This window comes from Balaenoptera musculus, chromosome 3 (assembly GCF_009873245.2).
Source record: "Balaenoptera musculus isolate JJ_BM4_2016_0621 chromosome 3, mBalMus1.pri.v3, whole genome shotgun sequence".
In the NCBI taxonomy this organism is placed as follows: domain Eukaryota; kingdom Metazoa; phylum Chordata; class Mammalia; order Artiodactyla; family Balaenopteridae; genus Balaenoptera; species Balaenoptera musculus.
Window position 1 is genome coordinate 125,527,341 of NC_045787.1, and position 23,999 is coordinate 125,551,339.

At 52.3% G+C, this 23,999-nt stretch overlaps 1 protein-coding gene across 3 annotated transcripts in view; it reads right to left on the reverse strand.

Annotated features, from left to right (window-relative positions):
• The window catches only part of CAMK2A (calcium/calmodulin dependent protein kinase II alpha), a 65,926-nt gene that overhangs the window by 26,279 nt on the left and 15,648 nt on the right, over positions 1-23,999 (reverse strand). For all 3 annotated transcript variants that reach the window (XM_036847236.1, XM_036847235.1, XM_036847237.1), the window contains exons 2-11: positions 22,346-22,440; positions 14,763-14,822; positions 7,929-7,983; positions 6,973-7,038; positions 6,788-6,860; positions 3,693-3,795; positions 2,299-2,382; positions 2,057-2,151; positions 865-987; positions 422-505 (exon numbers count right to left, since the gene is read on the reverse strand). In XM_036847236.1, coding sequence (XP_036703131.1) covers positions 422-505; positions 865-987; positions 2,057-2,151; positions 2,299-2,382; positions 3,693-3,795; positions 6,788-6,860; positions 6,973-7,038; positions 7,929-7,983; positions 14,763-14,822; positions 22,346-22,440 — 838 coding nt within the window. The remainder of the gene's footprint in view (positions 1-421; positions 506-864; positions 988-2,056; positions 2,152-2,298; positions 2,383-3,692; positions 3,796-6,787; positions 6,861-6,972; positions 7,039-7,928; positions 7,984-14,762; positions 14,823-22,345; positions 22,441-23,999) is intronic.

The window sequence follows — 23,999 nt, forward strand, 5'->3', positions numbered from 1 at the left end:
GGGGTCATGCTCACGCCTCCAGACTTCTGCACAGGCTTTTCTCTGTGTCTGGAACATCTGCCCAATCTGTCTCTATACTGTTAATACCTGCTTATCCTTCGGGATCTCAGCTCAAATGACACTTGCCCAGGAAGGCTTCTGCGATCCTTCCCTGGTCCATCCAGACCTGCTCCATGGCCCTGCTATGCACTCCCACAGCCTCAGGGCATGTGGTCACAGCACTCACCACTGCCCCATAATGTCTCCATCACTTGTCTGTCCTCACCGCCGCTCACTGCCCAGCCCAGACAGCAGGCGTTCAATAATGCTTGTTGACTCAACAAAGGAAAGAACTAGTGAGTGGGTCTCTTGGCCACTGTGGAGACCCAGGCCAAGCTACTCCCACAGCCGGGGGGCATGGAGGGTGAGGACCTGCTGTTACCTTCAGTTTTCTCCTGGCGTTGAACTTCTTCAGGCAGTCCACGGTCTCCTGTCTGTGCATGCAGGAGGCCACGGTGGACCGGTGCTGAAGGGAGTTGGGGAGAGGTCTATGAGCAGAAGGCAAGCCCTTCCTCCCCCTCCAGAGTATCCTATGGATGTGGTTGTCATCTTGGGGGAATGATTTTTTGTTCAAGGGGATGGTATAAACATCCTGGCAACGGACATTCAAAGCCAGTAGCACCCCCAGTCATGTGCCAACCCAGAATACCTCCCACTTGCCACTCTCCCCCTGAGAACAACAGTGGGGTCAGTGTCTCTTGGATTAAGCTCCGTCGGCCCCATGCTGGGCCCTCAGGCCCAGGGGCAGGGGCCAGGCCTCCATAGGGGCCTTATTTCTGAGGTCTGGAGGGGCTCCCAGGAGGGGCCTCGCTGAGGAAGCCTCACCGAGATCCAGGGGTGCTTGAGGGCCTCGGCGGCCGTGATGCGTTTGGATGGGTTGATGGTCAGCATCTTATTGATCAGATCCTTGGCTTCCGGGGTGACGGTGTCCCATTCTGGTGACGGGAACTGGAAGGGGCAGAGGGGCCAGGTTTGCCCAGCCTACCCCAGGCCACCCCTGCGATCCCCCAGCCCCTGACTGGCAGGGGAGCAGGCAGGGGTCCTAGTGTCCTTCTACTCGGGCGTCCACAACCAGGAAATGGTGCAGGGTCCCGACCCCAGGACAAATCAGAACAATGGCCGGGGAAAGGAGGCCTCCCTCTGCTCTTCTGAAGCCGTGCCTTATCTGCAAAGCAGCCAGACAGTGGTTACAGCCCAGACTTCAGAATCAGAAGTTTGGGTTCAAGTCCTGGCTCTGCCTCCTGGGCTGTGTGAGCTTGGGCAAGTCATGTGACCCCGAGAGATGTTGTGAGGATTAAATATGATATAGACCACGTAGCATATAGCTCAATAGGCATCAGCCATGCAGAAAAGCAGTACAGCTTGGTTGTTAGAAGCATGGACACTAGAGCCAGACTGCCTGGGTTTAAATCCCAGCTCTACCGTTTCTTAGCTAAGTGGTCTGGGCATTTATTTAACCTCCTTGTGCCTCAGTTTTCCTATCCTTAAAATGGGGGTAATAATAGTACTTATGTCATGACTGGTGTGAGGATGAACTGTAGTAATATATAGAAAGCATTTAGAAGACTGCTACGTGTGTTAGTTATTATTACTATTTGTATATACAACATATAATATGTGTGTATGTGTGTGTACATATATCTATGTATATATGTATGTATACATGTATGTACGTATGTATCTATCTATCTCTCTATACATATAGAGAGAACCTGGCTCCTGGGGCCTGCCCTCTGACCTCTCACACCACGTTGGTGCTGCTTCTGCCCTCTGGGGCCCCATGAACTAAATCCCATCCCTTAGATGCCCAAGTCATTAGGCACTGCCAGCTCATGGCCTGGCCCCAGTCAGCCCTCAGGCTCCACCTGCTGTTCACCCCATCCCCACCCCGTAGCTAGAGAGTGGCAGGAGGCCTAAATGCGCTGGGAGGGTGGGACAGGGTCGTCCTCGGGTCTCTGGCCTCACTGGATGGGGCCCAGGGGATGACAGGGAGGCTGGAGAGAGGCGCAACACTCACATCATAGGCGCCAGCTTTGATCTGCTGGTACAGGCGGTGCTGGTCCTCATCCCAGAACGGGGGATACCCAACCAGCAGGATGTACAGGATGACCCCTGAGGAGAGGACCAGCAGAACCTTCAGCCTCATGAGGAGGAGTGATGGGGTGGGGGGGGTGAGGGAGGAGAACGATGGGAAAGGACAGAGAGGGCACCAGAGGGGCAGGCAGCCAGGGGGACTAAGGGGCCTTTGGATGGACTCACCACAGGCCCACAGGTCCACAGGCTTCCCGTACGGGTCCTTCCGCAGCACTTCTGGGGAGAGGTATCCGGGTGTCCCTGCGAACCCTGCTCCCCAGACACACAGACAGGCAGACACACACACAGAGGTCGGCAAGTAAGTAACCCGGAACAAGATCCTGCTGGAAGAGGGATGAGGTTGCCCTGGAGATGGGGAAAACGCCCCCTGCCCCCAGAGCCGGCCAAAGGCTGGAAGCCCTGGCCTGGTAAGATACCAACGCCTCTAGACCAAGGTGGACGAGGACGGAGTATACCTGTCACCACGCACCCCCAGCACCGAGAGCCTCACGGCAGAGTCATTGATCCATCCCAGGGTCCCGCCTCAGAGTCACAAACTTCTAGCACAACCCTCCTGGCAACCACTACCAATCAATCGCTGGTGGCTCTAGAGGTGAAATGTCCTTGCCTGTCAGTTCCAGGCTGAGCTGAACCCTCACCCATTCCCCACCCCTTCCAGGAGCTGGTCCTGGGATGGCAGAAGGCCTGTCCCTAACTCTGGCTTTGCCCTAAGTCACTGAGGTAGGTCTCTTTTCCTTCTGGGCCTCAGTTTCCTCATCCGAGAATAGCAGATTAGGGATTCCTATCCTAAACACCTCCCAGCACTGTTGGGGGGATTCGTTGAAATAATGGACACCCAAAATGTTTTAACGAGTAATTGTGAGAATAGTTCCTATTTAATGAGTGTGTGTGCTAAGCAGGGCTGAGAACTTTCTATGCCTGATCTCATTTACTCCTCACACCACCCCAAGGAACATACTATTATTATCCCCATTTTATAGATAAGGAAACAAAGGCTCAGGGAAGTGAAATGACTCACCCAAAATCATATACCTTGTAAGCAGCAGAGTCAGGATTTGAACCCAGAGCTCTGGTTCTTAACCACTGATCAACATTGCCCACTAAAAAGTAACCCCAGAGAGCTGAAAGGACTCAATTATGCCAAAATCTCAGAGCACACTGGATCATCTGAGCTTAAATCCTGGCTCTACCCCTTTTCATCTCCTTTGACCTTTTCTTAGTTTCTTAGCCTCCGTTCCTCATCTGTAAAATCGGGATAATAATCTAGCACCCAGGCTGTTAGGGGAACTCATGGAAGCCCCTAGCCGACACTGCCGGGTGTGCGTGTGAAGAAGTCACATACTGTTTTAATGACAACCATGTCCCTGCACCAGGCCCCCAGGGAGCTAGGGTGGGTGACCCCCACTGACTCAGAAGCTGCAGGGATGGGGGGCTCTGCTCCCTGAACCCCAGATGGGGCAATAGCCATCTCCTCTGCTCGGGCAGAGGGTTCCTAGCGGCTGATGTGTCAACTCAAGGCTGGCCCCCAATACCCCCTGACACCCCCTGCCCCTACTCACCAAACCATGCCTGCTGTTCCCCCTCCACCTCTATGGCCAGGCCAAAGTCCGCCAGCTTCACCGCGGCACCCTTGAGCTTGGAGGCCAGCAACAGATTCTCCGGCTTCCCAGGACCAGAGAAAAGAGGGAAAGGGGGAGGGGAAAAAGCCAGAGGACAGTGAGCTGATTCAGAACCTCACCTCTGGAGCTCGGGGCTTACAGGCGGAGCAGCTGAGCGACCCAGAGGCACACCGCCCGCACCCCGCCCCCAGCCCCAAACACAGAACCCTGAGCTTCCCAGAGACAGGACTACCCCGCTGTAGCCCTCCACCTTCTGAAATAGGAAGACCCTTCTTCAGCCAGCCAACCCCTCCTTCCCCTTCCCTCAGGGTTTGGTTCTGGGGCTGAGGTGGGGGTGGGGCAGTGGGGAAACAGCCATCACCACAATAAGGAAAAAGAAGCAACATTTATTGTGCTTCCACTATGTGCCAGCCCCTGGGCTAAGGGTTTTGCACACATCATTCCATTTATTATCTCAACAACCCTTTGGGGTAAGCATTATTATCTCTATTCTCCACAGTGGCCTTCTTACATCCCCTGAAACAGTCACGCTTGTTCCCACCTCAGGGCCTTTGCACTTCCTGCTCCCCCTGCCTGATTTGCTCTCCCTCCGTGCGTCGCAGGTTTGGCTCCTTCTCATCATCCGGCTCTCACCTTCATGTCACCCCCTCCAAGAAGCCCTCCATGACTACTCTATCTAAAGGAGGAGTCCCCAGGTATCTTCTGTCTTAGCTCCTTGTTGTTACCTTCATAGATCTCATCACAATTTCTAATGTGTTTTCCCATCTGTCTATGTGCTTGTTCATTATCCGTCACCTCTGTACAATATGAGTTTCTTATGTGTTCTGTCCACCAATGTATCACCAGCACCTAAAACAGTGGGCGGCACATAGCAGGCACTTAAGTATTTGTCACATGTATAAAGATGAGGAAACTGAGGTTCAGAGAGGTTAAGTGACTTGACTGAGATCACACAGCTAGTAACTGATAGAACCAGATCGAGGCATAGTCTGGCTCCAGAGCCGTGCTCTGAACCACTCTAGGCTGAGAGATGTGGGGCCTCCTTTGTGCCACCTGGCCTGTGGGGCATGAAGGCTGTCATCTTCTGCTGGGTCTGGAAGACAGGAAATCCCCCTCCTCAGGGCAGAGAGGTATTAAAAGTGGGAACTTTTCAGTTAGAAAGTCTTAGCTTCTGTTTCCAGTGCTGCCACTTCTATGCTGTGGAACTTAGGCAAATTCTTTCACCTCTCTGAGCTTTAGTCTCCTCTCCAAAAAGTGGGGCTAATGCTTACTTTGTGGGGTGGCATATGGATTAATTACGATAATCCCTGCAAAGCACTTCGCAGTGGCCTACAAATGCTTGATAAGTATCAGTACTCATATTTTTTGTTTGGGGAGGAAGAGCAGGGGCTCCGAGTCCCTGGAGACAACTAGTTTCTTCTGACCCCCTTCCCTACTGGGACTTCTGAGGTGTCCCACACCTGACCTTTCACTGCCCCAAACAAGGCAGGATGCAAACAAGTATAGCTCTTTCTGCCCCTCGTTAAGGCCTCTTTGGTCCTCTGGGGACAGTGTTCCCAACATGTCCTGGGTCTCAGTAGCTGTCCTGCCCTGATTTGATGAATGTGCCACTAATTAATCTATCCGGAATGGCCTAAATTTGCGCTGCCTCTCCCCGCTCCTCCTCTCGTGCGGGGGCTCTGGTTATAATGGGAACAGGCCCTTGGGGAGGGCTGCCCTGCAGTCTGACCAGAGACTCTCTTTGTGTGCACACTTGCCTGCGGGTCTAGACTGAGACACTGGGAGCTCACCTGGGCTCAGGTGCAGAGCCACAGATGGCTCGTGGCAGTCAGAGGTGAGCAGGGGTTCTGGTCAGAGCACTGCACCCCAAAGAGGGACCTAGACTGACTGCAGGATGCCCAGAGAGGGTACCCGGGATGAGGAAGGCCTGGAAATCCCATCCTAGGGGGGAATGGAGGAAAACAGCCTGCAGAAGCCTTAGGAGCTACTACAAAGCCACTCACGTGCCTCCAGGGTGCTCTGAGCTGGAGGCTTGACCTCTGTGTGGCCCCAAAGGGTAGAACTGGGGTTCACAGGTGAAGCCCCACAGTAGGAAAGATTGGAGGAGCATTTCCTAATAGTTCAAGGGGCTACCCCATAAGAAGTGAGTTCATAGTCACTGAAAGTCAAAAAGCAGAGGTTTGATGGACACCTGGCAGAGTCACCTAGAAGGGTTATGTGACCTGCAGAAGCAGGAGGTGCAGTGAGTGGCTTTTTGGTCCCAGCCCACCGGGAGCATGGGATCTGGGGCCAGAAGTCCAGGGCTCCAGCCCTGGCTCAGGCACAACTGAACTGCCTGTTCTCGGGCAAATCCCTTGGATTCTTTAGGCCTTAGTTTCCTGCTCTGTAAAATGGGGGTGGTGTTATGCAGCTACCACACACTGATGCCCTGAAGCCCAGCAGAGGAGCGCCGTGAAGCATGTGCTGACCGGGCGGGGCCGCGCAGCTGGTGACAAGCTCAGACTCCACATCTGCTTAGTCCAGTCCAACTCCTTCAAGTGGGAAGAGGGAGGACTTGGAGGGCCCCAAAGCCTGTTTTCCTACCTCACCACTCCCCTCAGAGGCCTAGAAGCAAGACTGATAACGTGTCTGTGTACCGGGCACTGTGCTGTCTCCTTTGACATCCTCAGCAACCCTGTAACGAGGTTGCTATGGCAACCCCCACCTTAACGAAGCTGAGGCAGTGCAGCTAGAAAGTGGCCCAGCTGGGATTTGGACTCCACCAGAGCCAGCCTTGGTGGCCTAGCTGCCTCTCACCTGGCCTGGCACAAAGCACCTGAGGCTGGGAGTCGGGAAACCTGGGTCCCCAGCCCAGATGCTCCACCTCCCTGATCCCGGTTTCCTCATCTGAAGAGTGGGGGAGATATTCCCCACCCAGCCCAATTCAGGGAAGCTCACGGGGTTCTGATAGTACCCCTGGCTGTGCAGGTGGAGGGAAGGGCAGGGGACGGAGGAGCAGGCTCCCGGTGAGCCGCACCCTCACGTGGGTCACTCACCTTCAAGTCCCGGTGTACCACCCCCATCTGGTGGCAGTGCAGCACAGCCTCCAGGATCTGCTGGATACAGTGACTGAAGAGAGAGAGGAAGGGGGCAGGGGGTGAGGGCGGGCCTCCCCTGGGAAGCCAGCAGGAGGGAGTGCCCTGCCCCCAGGCACCATTGCCAGGCTGCACCTGGCACTCACCTGGCATCTGCCTCACTGTAATACTCCCGGGCCACGATGTCTTCAAACAGCTCCCCGCCGGTGACGCTGGGGAGACAGGCACAGAGTCACTCACGCACAGAGGCCCCAGGTGCCACGTCTTTTGGAAAAGTCTCCAGGAAGCTAAGAGTGGGGCCCAGGGACCTCAGAACCACAGCTCCAAAGGGAGGGGCCTCAGAAGCCACAGGGGTGCTCCCCACGACAACCCCCTTCCTGACTTCCAGCCCACCCTTCCACTGACCTCTCTCCCCTCCACGCTCGGGGAGAGCCAGGCTGAGGTTAGAACTGGGGGTGAGACACTCAGAACACATCACTATGATTCATTAGGCTCCTGGAAACCCAATGGCTGGAGCTTTTTGTGTTTTTTAATAGACTATTTTTGGGGGAGGGGGTGTAGCTAAATTTTTGGTGAACGTGGTGAAATTTTTTGTGAACTCATTTTTTGGTTCACATCAAAATTGAGCAGTAGGTACAGAGATTTCCTATAGCCCCGCTGCACACCCCCCCACCCCGACATGCACAGACTCCCCCATTGTCTCAAGTATTGTTCTTTACCCGTGAGACCAGGAGCCACTGAGACCTCTCAGTTCATGTTTGCTTTTCATTCAATTGACTGGCTTTAAAAACTTTAAACTTATTCCAAAAGGAAACTTTATATCACCACTAGAAATGGAAGACCAGCATCACTGGCCACAAATAGAAACGAAACGAAATATATGATGATGAAAGTTAAAAGTGTTCGTTGGTGTGTCAGGAAAACCAGCCTGCACTGCTCAGGTGGCAGGCCTACCATGTTTCGGGAAACTCTGTATCAGAAGAGGGAATTCAGCCCAACCTAGGAGGCATGTGGACTCTTCAGGCCAAGAGACCCAGTGAGGTCATCCCTGCCAAGGCCGTCCCCATCCCCACTCTACATCCCAGGATGGGGCCAGACTCACAGGTCGAAGATCAGGTAATGGTGTCCCTCCTCGGAGATGCTGTCGTGGAGCCGGACTGTAGGAGGGGCCAAGGCAGCTGGTTACACAGGACCCAGGGCTCCCCACTCCCAGCCTCCCTCTCACCCCTCAAATAGCCAACATTCCAGTTTCTCCAAGAGTCACTGAGCACAAGCCAGTTGCCAGGTGCCTTGACAAATACATATGAACAAAGGATCACTGACATCAGGCATCCCCAAAAGATGCCTGGGCTTAAAGACTAAAGACCCCTGCTTTGGTCAAAGTTTGGTCCCCTTCCCTCTCCAACCTTCAGTTTCCCTGCTGGGAAGGCCAGTGTCATGGAAAGACTTGTGGCTCAAATCTCTGCCACTTGCTAGCTGTGTGACTTTGGCCAAATTGCTATCCCTTTCTGAGCCTCTCTTTCCTTGCCTGGAATGAGAATGAAACTCCTGGACTCGCAGGCTTCTTGTGAGAATTCCATGAGGCACACAATCGATGTTTACTCAGTGCTGGCCCTGAGCTAATGGCCCGGCTCTGCTTCCAGGTCTGAGGAGATAGTAGAGCTGGTGAAGGGGGCAATGACATTGGTCCCTGAGTTCTGGCTGCTGAGAAACTGTCATCTCTTCATACCTCATTTACGAAGAACAAAGGCAGAGCTCCCAGGAGCCCAGAGCTTCCAAATTACCCCCTGAGCTTCTGGGAAAAAAAAGGGGGCCCAAGGCCTGGGGCTGACTCTGTGGGGGGGTCCCACACCCTGCCAGCCAAGGACAAGTTCTCCCAGGACAAGTTCATGTCCTTCCCTGCACCACAACTTAAAAATGGCCGTGGAGGGGGGTGTGGGCTCAAAGAATTATGATACATTGCACAATGGAAAATTACACAGCTGTTAAAATAATGCGGCAGTTATGTATCCACTGGTTTGGAATCATCTCTAAATTATGCTGTTTGGTGAAAAAGCAAAGAGCAAAGCAGTATGCATAGTCCTTTTCTGAAAGGATGTATTTCAGCTTGTGTATGGCATAAGTCTCTCTGGAAGGATACAGAGATGTGGGCACTGAGGGTGCCTTGGGGAGGGGAATTGGACAGCTGGGGTTGTGGGTCGTTGTGACTTTTCGCTGTAAGTCCTAGTGCCATCTGAATTCCTGCCATGTACATGTATTTCTGATTCAATACTGAGCCCCCTAAAGAGCTTATGGTCCTCATATTGGCACCTAAAGTTTGGAGAAGCAGGCATTAAATACCCCAGAGTTTGTGTCTACAGAGATGAGGATCGGAGATGGAGGATGAAGGGGATACAAATTTAAATAAAATGTCTTTTAAAAATCTTAAATGAGGGCTTTCCCTGGTGGCACAGTGGTTAAGAATCTGCCTGCCAATGTAGGGTCACAGGTTCGAGCCCTGGCCCGGGAGGATCCCACATGCCACAGAGCAACTAAGCCTGTGTGCCACAACTACTGACCCTGCACTCTAGAGCCCGTGAGCCACAACTACTGAGCCTGTGTGTCACAACTACTGAAGCCCATGTGCCTAGAGCCCGTGCTCCACAACAAGAGAAGCCACCCCAATGAGAAGCCTGTGCACCACAACGAAGAGTAGCCCCCGCTCACCACAACTAGAGAAAGCCTGCGTGCAGCAACAAAGACCCAACGCAGCCAAAAATAAAATAAATAAATTTTTAAGAAAAAAAAAAATCTTAAATGATATATACTTATAAATAATGACTGAAAGATGTTTTTAAACTATCTTAAAGCAACACTAAAAAGTAGGTAGCCTGAGAGTACATATAATATAATCCTGCTTTAATTATTTATCAACATTTTATTATAAAAAATTTCAAACAGAGTCAAGTGAATACCCAAGTACCCACCACCTGGGTTCTATCATTAATGCCTTATTATACTTACTTTATTATATTTCTATCTATCCCTTCATCCTTTAACCTATATCAATTTGTTAATGCATTTCAAAGCAAAGATAGGCTTGACTTTTGAAATGTATGTGTTTTGAACTGAGCATCCTGTCTCTTCTGAGTGCAGAATCTGACAACTGTACATTGGTGCCCTGCCCAGACCCCCTCTAGTAAGAGGGTGCAGCCATCCTGCAGCTGCAGCGGGTTGGCTTGCCACTCACAGTTGCCCTCCTTCTCTGGAGAATTGCGCACTGCTGATGGAGCCACCTTGCCCACAAGGTTACCTATAGCCTTCAGCCAATGATGGACTAATGTGGGGAGGCAGAGTCTGTGCAAAGGGCCAGTCTCCTTACCCCAAGGAGGGACAACTCCAGATGTTTATGTTCCAGAGGCCTCCCCACTGCACCCCCCTACCTGGGACCGGGTCAGAGTTAGACTTGACCTGAGGCCACATCTCTGCTCAGTTCCCTCCCCTCCCTCCCTCCTGCTTCACCCCATCCCTTACAGGCTTCCCCTGGGAGCACACCCTCAGTAAACCACACGCACCTGAATCCCTGCCTCAGGCTCTGCTTCTAAGAAACCTGACCTGAGGTAATATGTTTAGATGTACTTGAGAAGGTACAGATATCAGATATTACACGGAAGCATATATCATCAATGTTAGCTCTAGATGCTGAGGTTATAGGAGATACCTTTAAAATTATTAGTCTTCTCATTCAGCTACCATAAACTTGTATTAACAGTGTATCAGGGCAAAGTTTTGAAAAACACCCTTTCCTCCAGGAGGATTCTTGGGCAGCAGACTCCTTCCCGTCTACTCTGCTCAGGTGTTTTAACTCCTCTTTCCTGAGTGTGAGAAGCTCTGAGAAGCCAAGCTACATCCAGAACCATCTCAAAAAGAGCTTTTAGAACTGGGTCAACAGCCATTTGGAAGCAGCTCCAAGAAGACTGGGGTTCCAGATCTACCCTCTGGCCAGGAGCCTCAGCCCCTTTTAGAGAAGGTCCTCAGGGCTCAGGGAAATGGACAGAATGCGTGGGCGAGAGCCGTCTCCAGAGCTGCCTGTAGCTCAGAGGGTGCCTTTGTGCTGATTGTAAAAGGCTGGCCCTCTGATCAGCCAGGTGAGGGGGATATGGGCTGGATTCCGGCCTCCACCTGCGGATGATACTGGAGTTGGCTTCCCCGAGAGGTGGCTGAATCACGGCTCAGAGCCCCGGAGACAGGACTCCTCATTTCAGTGCTGTTTTCACACACAAAACCTCCCCTCCCGTGGATGGAGGCTATCCTCAGGAAAAACTCAACCCAGAGCCCAAGAGAGGCAAGGATTCGAGGGCCATGGCCTATGTGACAGTCCCATCTCCTGGTGGGGAGACTGGCATGTCTGTGCTCATTGACTTATGCTGTCACTGCTTGTCAAAGAACAAACAAATCTGTAACCTAGTTTTCATGTGTGTAGCTGGATTCATGAACTTCTGACATTCCTGTCCTATTTCCAACAGTTACCATTGTTTTCTTTGAAACTGAAGGGTCGTACTTGACCCCCTGGCCACTGCCCCCCCCCTCCGCTACAGCACACTCTTGATATTCACAGAAGGACTGAGAACATGGGCTCCGCAGTCAGACTCTCTGGGTTTGCCTTCCGGCTCCACCTCTTAGAAGTTGTGTAACTTTGGGCAAATTACGTAACCTCTCTGAGCCTCCTCTCCTAGCAGCAGCGCTAATACCACTGCACTGGACTGGTGTGGGGGGTTAATGCAATGATGCTCGTAGAGCACTCAACACAGTGCCTGGCACTAGGAAGAACTTAATAAATGAAGACATCATCATCTTCATCACTGACTAACCTCGCTTCCCTTGGCCACCCCAAATCACCTGCTAAACTCTCAGGTTGTCTCCTGCTCCCTGGGGCGGCCTTTGGGGTTCAGGGGCGGGTCTGCCTCATCACCAGGTGCTAATGGTACAGAGAATAGAGTACTGTCCTCCCCAAAGCAGGATCTAGGAGGTAAATGCTTTGTGCGTAGCACAGCTGGACCCACCTGTGCTGAGCCAGGGACCTCCCTGACCTAGTCCCCTGTGTATGGCTGGGCAGTGGCCGTACACAGGCAGCAGCCAGTGACCTTGGCTGGACTCACCAAGCAGCCTGAATAGGACTCAGCCTAGTTTCTCTGGGCACAGACCCACTTCTCAGGTTCTGCATCCACATCTAGACCTCTTTGCACTTCTTTGGGCAGATTCCAATCTACTTTGAACTGAGATGCTTGGAGGCTCAGGAAGTGGTACCCTCCAAGGACACTTCCAGCCCTAACAATAGCTTCAAGTTCCTCTGAGTGTCTTCCTGTTCTGGATCTCAGCTCTGCTCTCCACGTCCCTGTCCACCAGCCAGCCCCACCTCCTCCCCACCATCATTTCTATTTTTTTTTTTTCCTTTGGCTGCACCGCACGGCTTGCAGGATCTTAGTTCCCTGACTAGGGATTGAACCCGGAACTCCTGCAGTGGAAGCAAGGAGTCCTAACCACTGGACCGCCCGGGAATCCCCCCCATCCTCATTTCTTCCGCACATCCTCAGAGACTAGCAGAGGCCTTGGCACATGGTGGGGCCTCGGATGCCCTTGACATCAGGTGAACAAATGGAGTAAATGACTCAGTGACGATGATGAAGATGATAGCTGTCATTTCTGAGATTTTACCACCTGCCAGGCTTGTGCTAAGTGCTTTACTTACAATATCTCATTTAACTCTCACAACAGTTCTGGAAAGTGAGTAGCATGATTATCCTCATTTCACAGAGAAGGGTACTGAGTCTGAGAGGTTCATAGCCTGCCCAAACTCAAACACCATATAAAAGGCAGAGCTGGGGGACTTCCTTGGTGGTGTGGTGGTTAAGAATCCGCCTGCCAATGCAGGGGACATGGGTTCGAGCCCTGGTCCAGGAAGATCCCGCATGCCGTGGAGCAACTAAGCCCGTGCGCCACAACTACTGAGCCCACGTGCTGCAACTACTGAAGCCCGCGCGCTTAGAGCCCATGCTCTGCAACAAGAGAAGCCACTGCAATAAGAAGCCCGCGCACCACAACAAAGAGCAGCCCCGCTCGCCACAACTAGAGAAAGCCGGCGTGCAGCAATGAAGACCCAACGCAGCCAAAAATAAATTAATTAATTTTTAAAAAGGCAGAGCTGAGATTTGAACCCAGGTGTGTCTAACTACAAACTCCATTCTCTTAACCACTGTGTTATATATAATGCCCCAAACTGATGACTCAAAATCTTCATGGCTCAAAGGAATGAGAATCATATGATGATTTAGGCAAGAGGCAAGACTTCAGGTAAGGTTGTTCTGTGGGAGGGTATAGACTGAGAAAAAGTGGAGCAGCTTAATGATAATAAAGCACTTACGGGGGGCTCTCATAGTACTATGCTTTATGTGATCATCATAATCCTACAAGGTATGTATCATTTCCATTTTCCAGATGAGAAAATTGAGCTTCAGAGCAGTTAAACAACATGTCATGGATCACACAGCAATTAAGCAGCAAACCCAGGATTTGAGCTGCAGTCTGTCAGCCCCAGAGCCCATAACTTACTCCTCCCCTTTAGAGCTGGGAATGAGCGGGAGAAGGAGGAGGCAGCGTTGACCTGAGACAGCTGCAATTGTGCAGCGACACACACACACACACACACTCCCCACCTCCTTCCTCCAGGACTGATGGCCTTTCTAAGCACCATGGGATTTTATAGTTGGAGACCACTCATGACCCCCTCCATTGTACAGTTGAGGAGTTGGAGGCCCAGAGACGGTAGGAGCTGCCCGCGGTCATAAACAGGTCAGGGGCCAGGATCCAACCAGGGTTGCTCCCCGCCAGCCGCCTTGCCACCCCTTCTCCGATTCTAGCCCTGGAACCTCTAGCTGCTGTGTGTACAGCTCTGCTCCTTTTCCCAGGCACTGGGAAGGGGAGGTGCCTTCTGGGTATAAATAGCAGATGGAGATGCTTCTCTTCAGCAGGGAAGTTAACCCTTGGGGCCCTGGACATAGACAGATGCTTCCCTCCTGAGGGAGAAGGCTTGGTAGCTGTCAGAGCTGGAATGTTCCTTACAGAGCACCTAGACCTTGTTCCTCAAGTGTGGTTGGTGAGCCAGCAGCCGTGGCATCACCTTGCAGTGTGTTAGGAATGCAAAACCTCAGGCCCCATCCACACCCACTCAACTAGAATCTACCTTTTAACAAGATGCCCAGCTGGTCCAGACAGTCCCCTCCTTGTGAAGATGGGAGACGTGGCTCAGAGAGGGTAGTGCTCCTGCCCAAAGTCACACAGCCGTTCCCTGACAGAACTATCTCTAGAATCTGCACTCCCTCCCCTCCATGACTCAGAACCCTGCCAGGCTGGGACGCAGCCCCCCAGTAGTTGTGCAGGGGTGGGGGAGGGGAGGTCAGGTAGCGATGTGCTCTTTCAGTGCCATCCTGCCCGCCCTGGGCTCAGCCGCTCCATGCAGGCTGCGTTCAGTCCACCCTGGGCAGGGGCCGCCTTGGGGCTGGTCTCGGAGAGGCCGGCACTGCAGGTCTATGCAGGTGGGCAGGGCCATGGCGCCAGGCTGACTCAGCATGGGGGTAGGTTTGGGGAGTGGGCTGTACCGGTCAAGGCCAAGCTTGGGCTATTTTCATCTCTCTCAGAGCTTGGGGAGTTTTCCTGAAACAGCTTTTCTGAAGGAGGCTGCCGGCAGCGTGGGCTGGGAGGAAGGGCCCCTTCTTCACCTTCGCCCCCAACCAAGCTGCTCGCTGAGGAGTGCGGAAACCAAGACACCCCCTTTCCCACCTCTATCGCCGCGGTCCCCGAGAAGAGAGCAGCTACCCCCTCTCGTCAACAAACACCCACCAGGGCAGGCAGGGGAGCTGGGCCAGGCCACCTGTACCCCTCACCCATCCCCCGTGCTCACCAATGTTGGGGTGCTTCAGCAGGCGGCAGATGCGGGCTTCGCGCTCCAGCTTCTGGTGGTCTGAAACACAGATGCCCAAGTGAGTCCAGGTGAGGGAGGAACCTCCACCCATCCCATCTCTCCCTCCTCACAGCCTCTAATGACCTCTACCTCCCAGGGCAGCACCTGGGCCCTGGGCAAGCTCGCCTTTCGGGCAGAGCCTCTGGGTCCTCCAGGAGGGCAGTGGGTTGCAGCGAAAGAGAGAGAGGCTGGGTTTGCAGTGACGCAGAAGTCCCTTCCCCTCCCTTGGCTTTCAGGGCTCTCAAACGAGGGGCATCTCCTTCCTGTATCAGAGCCAAGCTCCAGGCAGCCTGGAACATCCTCACTCCCACAACAGGCTCCAGCTGCCCCTCCTCCAGCCCTGCCCCTCACACTACACCCCAGACGGACTGAACTGCTGAACTTCACCTCTCCAGGCACGCGCCGCTCAGCCCTCTCACTCTGCAGCCTTCGCACACGCGGTTCTCTCAGCTTGGAAAGCTCCCTCTCAGCCTCCCACCTGTTCTTCACCAGCCGTCATTCACTCCTACCCATCCTTCGATGTCGCCCTTTCCTGGCAGCCTGCCCTGAATACCAGCTAGTAGGGGCTCCTCCTCTGTGCTCTCGGGGCCCCTGGACAGCACGTCCCATTCTTTCTCAGGGAGATCGCTGTCCTTGAGGACGAGGACTTGGTCTCTGTTGTGCCTGTGGCATCTACCCAAATGCCTGGCCCATAGTAGGTGCTCAAGAAATAACTGAATGAAAGAACAAACGATTGAATGAATGAACCTTTCTAAGGGAGTGGGAATTCTCTGCAGGAGAAGGGCCGTATTAATTCACAGAAGCCGCCTCCCGTGAGAGGAGTTGGGACCAGGGACACAGAGAATCCCAAAGAATCTGCAGGTAGAACTTGGCCATGGCAGCCTCAGGGCTTACTCAGAGATCTCCCACCTGCTTCTCAGGACTTTTGTCCAAATCCCCTGGATTTCCCTGCCCGCCTGGAAGAGAGGCCTTGCTCGGGGTCTGCACCTGTGGTCTCTGATACTGAGGCTGCTGAGAGCAATCACACCCGTGACCCCACTCAGTCCTCCCAACAGCCCTGGGCTATGGGCTTCACTGTCCCCATTTTAAGCATTTTGCAATTTCCTTTTTGGTGCTTTTCTCCAATTTGGTATTGAATGCCTTAATTTTAAAAAGCAAAACAGTATATAAAAGGAGCCCATCGCAAATGTAGACTATTTACTATGGGCCAGGCATTATGTAGAGCACTTTATATGCATCTCAAGCCCTCATGGCAATCCTCTGAGGGTGGTGCTACCACTGTGCTGGCTTTACAGAGGAGGGAACAGAGGATCAGAGAGATTAAGTATCTGGCCTAAAGTCACACTGTGGTGAGCAGTGGCGCCACGCTTTGTATTCAGGCAGTCAGGCTCCAGGCGTAAGCTTTAAAACCTTAAGTCAGGGAGTTCCCTGGTGGCCTGGTGGTTAGGCTTCCGGGCCTTCACTGCCGTGGCCCAGGTTCAGTCCCTGGTCAGGGAACTGAGATCCCGCAAGCCGTGTGGCACGGCAAAAAACAAAACAAAACAACAACAAAAAACAACCCTGTGCTGTCCCATTCTCCACACCCTGACTCATCACCACCTCCTCCACCTGCCCCCTATTCCTGAATGGGAAAATTGAGGCCCACAGGAGGGAACTCACACAGACACTCAGAGGCGGAGCCAGGACGAGAACCCCTGTCTCTGAATGGCCCCTCCAAAGCAGGTGGGCACCAGGGAGGATGATGAAGATGGAGAAAGTCCTAGCCCTGTCTCCAGGCAGCCAGCTCCCCTCTCCCCTTCCCCCTCCATTAGAGGAATCATCAGCCGTCCTCCAAGGGCTGCGGAAACCAAGATCAATACTGAAATGTGGCTTTTCCATCAGCAAAGGAATTAAGACCAATCCTCCTTCCATAGAGTGGAAGCTCCACTCCCCAGCTAAAGGCGGCTACAGGCTAGGGGAGGGGAGGCTGCTCCAGGCTCGGGGGCATCCCCCGGTTCCTCTTCCCTCTCTGCATCCTTCCATATCCTCCAGGGCAGGGGGAGGAAAGCTGATTCCCAGGCAAAGGAGGGGGATCCCCATCCAGGGCTGGCCAAGGGCCACCCCTGAGCTGAGGAAGGCTGGACCCTCCCCATCTCCAAACCCTGTCCCCCACCCACCCATCCCCAGCAGAACCAGAAACCAGGCAGCTCAAAGTAGGGCCTATCAGAGGGGGCTGGGGGCCTCCTGGCCCAGGCTACACATTCAAGGGATAAAGGATCTAAATCCAGAATTCTGATGTTTTTCTCCATGCACGGTCACCCGGGAGCAGAGCTACACTGACAGGATTGAAAGAAGAAAACGCTGGTCACACAGCTTCAAATGTGTGCCTGGGGACTTCCCTGGTGGCTCAGTGGTTAAGAATCCGCCTGCCAAAGCAGGGGACACGGGTTCGAGCCATGGCCTGGGAAGATCCCACATGCCGTGGAGCAGCTAAGTCTGCGCGCCAAAACTACTGAGCCTGCGCTCTGGAGCCCGCGAGCCACAGCTACTGAAGCCCAAGAGCCTAGAGCCCGTGCTCCGCAGCAAGAGAAGCCACCGCAATGAGAAGCCCGTGCACCGCAACGAAGAGTAGCCCCCGCTCCCCGCAACTAGAGGAAGCCCGCGCACAGCAACGAAGACCCAACGCAGCCAAAAATAAATAAATAAATAAATTTATTTTTTTAAAAAAAAATGTGCCTGGTTACCAGACCTCACTGCTGGAAAAGCTAGGAACTAATTGTTTTTATAAATCTTGTGATCATCTTGTGCATAGTACAATTACACTGCATTGTAAATTTCAGTGCTAAAATCATTAATTTGTTGAATGTAAACATGTACTTTATACAATAATTTTTGTAACTCTGTCTGAAATGTTTGCATTTTCTAATATATAGGGAACCTCAAGAAACGTAGGGACTGAGTTCCTCTTGACCTCTGAGGCCTTGATCCATTAGGCAGATAGGGAAACTGAGGCCCCGTGCTAAAGGAACAGTCTCTTTATCAAAATCAAGGTGTTCATCAAGGTGATCAAGCCTTATTACAACTCAGAGCTCTGAGGAACTACTCCTGAACACTCCCCCCAACCCCCAGCCAATAGTCCTGGGCAGCCACGGACCTCTTATTAAAATATAAATTAGATACTGACTTCAAAGTTGCCAACAGCTTCCTAATGTACTTATAATACAATCCAAACTCCTTATCACATCCAGGAAGACTGTTCGGTGCTGCGTCCGACCTCATCTTGGCCTTGAAGCTCCAGCCACACTGGCCTCCTTTGCGGCCTCAGGCACTGCAAGCCCCTTCCCACCTCAGGGCCTTTGCACCTGCTGCACCCTCTGCCTGGAACACTCTTCTCCTGGGTCTTCTCATGGCTGCCTCCTTTTCAGGCATGTCCCAGCACAATGTCACCTCCTCAGAGAGCTTCCCCGGCTGCCTTTTCTGAATGTCCCTCCAGCCCCATCACTTCCCCATTACCCTGTCTTATTTTCTTTGTAACACTCATTGCTACCTGAAATTTACCCAGCTTACTTGTGTGTTTAATGTTCTTTTCTGTCTCCCTCCTGTAGAAAACAGGTGCAATGAGAGCAAGACCTTGTCTGCTGGTCTCTGCCTTGTTCCCAGGGCCTAGAGCCACACAGCAGCTTGTCCAAGTTCCCATAGCCAAGAAGTGGCAGAGCTGGGATTTCAACCCATGTTCATAATTACTGTACTATATTGCCTCCTATTCTCATAATTGATAAATTAATCCATCCAGCTCAGTAGAGGCCCATGATGGTGAGGGGACTGAGAGAAGCTAGTCTGCAGCCTCCTGCCTGGGTACCAGGAAGACTTGCTCCCAATGCCCATTATGATAAATGCTTTGTGAATCTTCTCCCTCTGTCCCTTGGGGCAGGCCTGGGGGCAAGATATTGGGGTTAAGGGGGCCAGCCCTGCCCAGAGCTCGGCAGGCAGCGGGTGGGTGGAAACTCTGGGGGGAGGTTCCTGGGGCCACACAGTACCAGCAGGGCAGAGTGGGGCAAAGCAGAGCCCCGGGAAGTGCAGTCAGGCAGCCTGAGGGCTCTGCCTGCAGAGAGGTTGGGCTCCGGCAGGCAGGTGGGCAGCGGGATTCTGGCTAGAGGCACAGGAACCAGGGCAGAAAATAGACCTCTGAGTCTCAGAACAGAAAATGTCCCCTCCCCGCACAGGACTTCAATAAGCCTCCAGATCCTAGGAGGTTGGAGAAATAATCCCGAGGGCCAAGAGTGCCTGGCAGGGGTGGGGAAGGAGATGAGAAAGACCAGAAAGATGTGTCTTACTGCCTCTTCGAAGGCTCCCTTGCATGGACCCGAAGCTCAGGGGCAGCCTGAATGAGCTCACCCCGTGCTTCCCACCCAGTGTCCTGGGACTGATGGCCGGGGAGCGGAGGAAGTGACCCCTCAGTGCTCAGGTGGACAGTGGGGCTAATGGAGGTCGCCGTATGAGGGCCAGTCACCTCTGGCGGCACCAGCCACATCTGCTTGCCCAGCATGCCCTAAAACATTGATGAATTCTGTGTGTGCCTGCCTGGCGAGGCTATAGCTAGGAAGCTTCCAGAGCCCCTGGCAGGGAGCTGGCGCTGAGCGTGTACTGGCTGTCGTCACTGCTGACAGGACTTTTTAAATGCAAGAGCTTGGGCCTCACCTACTGAATCCCACACCCTCAGGGGTGGAACTGGGGCAGCTGTATTTTTCAAAAGGCCCCCAGAGGGATGTGTCAGGGACTGGGACAGGAAAATATTTTTACCTTCATTTCATGTCTTTATGGCTTCCTCGAATTGTTTATACTATGAGCATTTTATATAAAAGAGTAGTTTAAAAATAGACACAAAAAATCTCTCCCGGGTTTGGGAAACGCTTGATAGAAGAGGCTGACCCCATGGAGAAGGGGAAGCCACAGCTCCCTGGGGAGTGAACGGAGACACCCCAGGGGGGCATGCCCTCCTCCGCTGGGAACTGCCAAAGTCACCGGGGAGTGCCAGCAGGAGAAGCTTGGAATGTGTTGCCAAATATTCAGCATCAAACCACTCCCCACCCCAGGCACGGTGAGTGGCAAACAAAGAAACCTGCTAAAAGAAGCTCTGCCCCTCATCTCCTGTCGGGGAGAAAAGCGTTGGCAGTTGGCAGACTTCTTTGGGAAGGTTCTCTCAGAACCTTCCCACTCCCACCCTTCCCATTCACCTAGGCCTGAGCGCCTTCCTCCCAGGAGGTCAAAGGCTCCTCAAATCCAGAGAGGGGGCAGTTACTGCACAGCCCAGAGTCTACACTGTCCCTGGAGTGCTTAGTCACCTTCCAGAAAATAGGCAATGCTCCTTCCATTCCAGGCATACGCATCTGTCTCTTTCTGTCATGCGCATGTGTGGCTGTGGCTCTGAGAATGTGGTGAACTGGCCCAAGATTCCCCAGAATCCAGGGAGGACCTTGGTTTCTTTCTTTTTTTTTTTTTTTAAAAATGTTTTTGATGTGGACCATTTTTAAAGTCTGTATTGAATTTGTTACCATATTGCTTCTGTTTTATATTTTGTTTTTTTGGCCACAAGGCATGTGGGATCTTAGCTCCCCTACCAGGGATTGAACCTGCACCCCCTGCATTGGAAGGCAGGACTGCCTTAACCACTGGACCTCCAGGGAAGTCCCAAGACCTTGGTTTCTGACCCTCCCTCATTTTGGGGGCAACCCAACCTATCACCCCAAGCCGTGGCTCTAGTCCCGCCCCCTCTGTATCTCAGGGATTGGGACATCTCCCTTTATCAATAGTGATGTAAAGCACAGAGAGGGCACCAGACAGCCACTAGTCACACAGCAACGGCAAGGCAAGTCCCAGCAACTGGGTGAGGCAGCGCTCCTACTGGCCTTCCTGCCAGCCCTGGCTCCCTGCCCCCGGCTCTGGCCCTTGACCTTCCACAGGTCTCGCCCTTCCACGCCAGTGTTCATGCGGACTGTGTAGCACGGCAGGCCCTGGTCTTCAGAGAACCACCCCCACCCCCAGGGCAGCCTCTTCTCCCTGCAGGACACTGGTCTGCCTATGGGGGGGTTCGGTAACTAGGAGAAAGCACTGGGCTCCCAGCAACACTGAGCCAGAGAGATGAAAGGCAGCAGCACACGTTCCAAACGGAACATGCTGGGAGGCCTGTGGGGGACAATGTGAACATCCTGTGCCAGCCTCTGTGAAAGCCACACCTGCTGGGCCCTGGACCAGACACAGCTGCCACGATGCCAGGCAAACACCTGGACACTTCACCAACCCCTCACACGATGTCTTCCACGCTGCACAAGCCATGGTCTGCACAGACCGCACCTGCACCCACCTCACCCAACAGAATGTCCTCCACCCACTGGGGGTCTCCAAGGCAGCACAGACCCACCATTCAGAGCGGAGATCTTTGAAGATAATCCTCCCCAACACGCTGACTATGGTCACCACCATTACCGCCCTAACCACATGCTAAGGGCAAGAAGCAAAGTTTCTGTGCAGGCGTTCCAAGTTTTAACGTCCATACAGATCACCAGTGTCTTGTTAAAATGCGGTTCTGATTCCTCATATCTGGAATCATGAATTTGCATTCCTAACAATCTCCTGGTGATGCTGATGCTACTGGTTTAGGACCACGTCCAAATTAGAATTACCTGGGGATCACTTCCAAAACCCAAGTCACAGCCCAGACTAACTAAATCGCAACCTGCGGGATCCAGGCATCAGGAGTGTTTGAAGCTCTCCAGGGGATTCCAGACTGGGAAGCCACTGTCCAAGGGAGTATATAGGGACCAGAGGGTGGACTGGTTTGGGTGAAGCAGAGTGCATGCACTTGGAGTTCACGGGACACTGGTTGAGCCCCCGCCCTGGATGCGTCGGGCGCTGTCCTAGGTGCTGGGCGTATATAGGGAATGAGACTCACTCCCACCTTCTTGGTGCTTATGGTCATGAGGGAACATAGATATTAAACAAGGCACCAAGCCAGTAAATAGGATAGCTCCAGGTTGGTAGAAAGCCACAAAGAGAGGAAACAGTAATGAGAGATATAAAATGGGGAAGTCCCCCTCAGGTCTGGGGGTCAGGGAAGTCTCTCAAAGGAGGTGACATTGAACTGAGACCTGAAGGTTGAGAAAGAGCTATCCTTGTAAGGAGCCAGGTAAGAGCATCCAGGCAGAGAGAAAGGTAGGTGCAGAGATCTGGCGGTGAGAATGGAGGCAAGCAGCAGAAAAGCAGGGAAAGGAAGGCCTACTTGGCACCTTAGTCTTTACCTGCATGGGTGGATGAGGGGCAGAGAGCCTGGCTTGTGGGAGAGGCTGTGGCCTCCAGCCCAGACCCTCTAAGGAAGGAATATGGAGGTGTCTATTCTCATCATACCCGCAGGAAGAAGAGCCCCCACCTCTGACAGCAGCATCATCCAGGCGGACAGCCCCAGATCCTGGTTCTAACCCAAGGGGTAGAGGGAGGGCTGAAGGGAGGAGAGCCCCGGAGGGCAGGCCAGGCACGGATCCACCGCCTACCTCTGGCAGAGAGCTTCTTAGTGTTGATGATCTTGGCAGCATATTCCTGGCCAGCCAGCACCTTCACACACCTGCGCACCACGGAGAAGGCTCCCCTAGGACAGAGAAGGCAAAGAGGGTGAGGGAGGGCCCAAGGGCTGCGTCCCCAAGAGACACCACAGTTCATGCAGCTGCACCGTGCTGGGAGGGAGCCCTCGTTCAGGGTTGCTCGAGCTCGTAGGGGCTGCTGTGGCCCGATTCAGGGAGGGAGAAGGCCCGGAGACCCAGGGGAACCACTGGTAGTAAATCATTAGGAGCTTGGCCTCATGAGACATGAGACTTGTAGAGTCGTAATAAGTTAGGTTCACCAAATTCTAAAACATTAGAATCATGCAGTGTTAGAATCACAGAATCTAGGTCCCTGGAAATTTTCGTTTTTTTATTCTTTGAGTAGGTAACACATTGACATGGTTCAAAGTTCAAAAGATACAAAAGTGTAGATAGTTAAAAGAGTCCTCCCCATCCCTGTACCCTAGTCTCCAAAGTCCCCTCCCAAGAGATGGCCAGTGTTACCAGAGAATCTTTCCACAGATACTCTCCCCAATACTAGATACTGGACCTTGCATGCTGTTCTGCATTCTCCTCTTTTTTTTTTTTTTAAATTAATTAATTTATTTATTTATTTATTTTTGGCTGTGTTGGGTCTTCGTTTCTGTGCGAGGGCTTTCTCCAGTTGCGGCAAGCGGGGGCCACTCTTCATCGCGGTGCGTGGGCCTCTCACTATCGCGGCCTCTCTTGTTGCGGAGCATGGGCTCCAGACGCGCAGGCTCAGTAGTTGTGGCTCACGGGCCTAGCTGCTCTGCGGCATGTGGGATCTTCCCAGACCAGGGCTCGAACCCGTGTCCCCCGCATTGGCAGGCAGATTCTCAACCACTGCGCCACCAGGGAAGCCCCCATTCTCCTCTTTTTTTTTTTTCACACACACACACTGTATTTTATTTTTACAAGAGATAAATAGACTAACACCAAGCATTGTACATGGATGACCACAACAAAAGCAACAATGATTGCAATTACCAAACATGAAACACACTCATACTATGTCATAATATTGACATTCAGTCCAGTAATCCTCCACTGTAACAGCTCCTTTACTTTGCAGTGAAAATTGATTTCTATATTCTTTGCCTCTGAGTTCTTGTGGGATTTTTTTTTTTTTTTAAATTCAGACAGAAAGTCACAAAATTATACTCATCCTCATCAGTTCACTCAGTCCCATGTAATTAATATTTTTTTTCATCTTGATATTTTGTTAGCACTTTTATGAGTTCATCAGTTTTTCATTAGAGTTCTGAAAATGCTTATTCATTCAGTTCAGCAGTACAGTCAGTTACCAGAAACCTGTACTTGTCAGAGTCTTTTCCATGAATTTCTTGAAGATGAAACCCTTTTATAGGAACATATTTGCAAAATCATCAGAGTACACCCAGAACTGTCTGTAAATGACAAAAGACTTAAAAATGACCACGGTTAAAGATTTGATGAAAGTTCATAATAATGCAGTTGACAAGAAAATTAGTTATTTCTGAGATATACATTTTAAAGTAATAACTAGGATTATTACTTATAACATTATACCAGAACATATAAGATTTTTAGAAATTTCATGTAATGT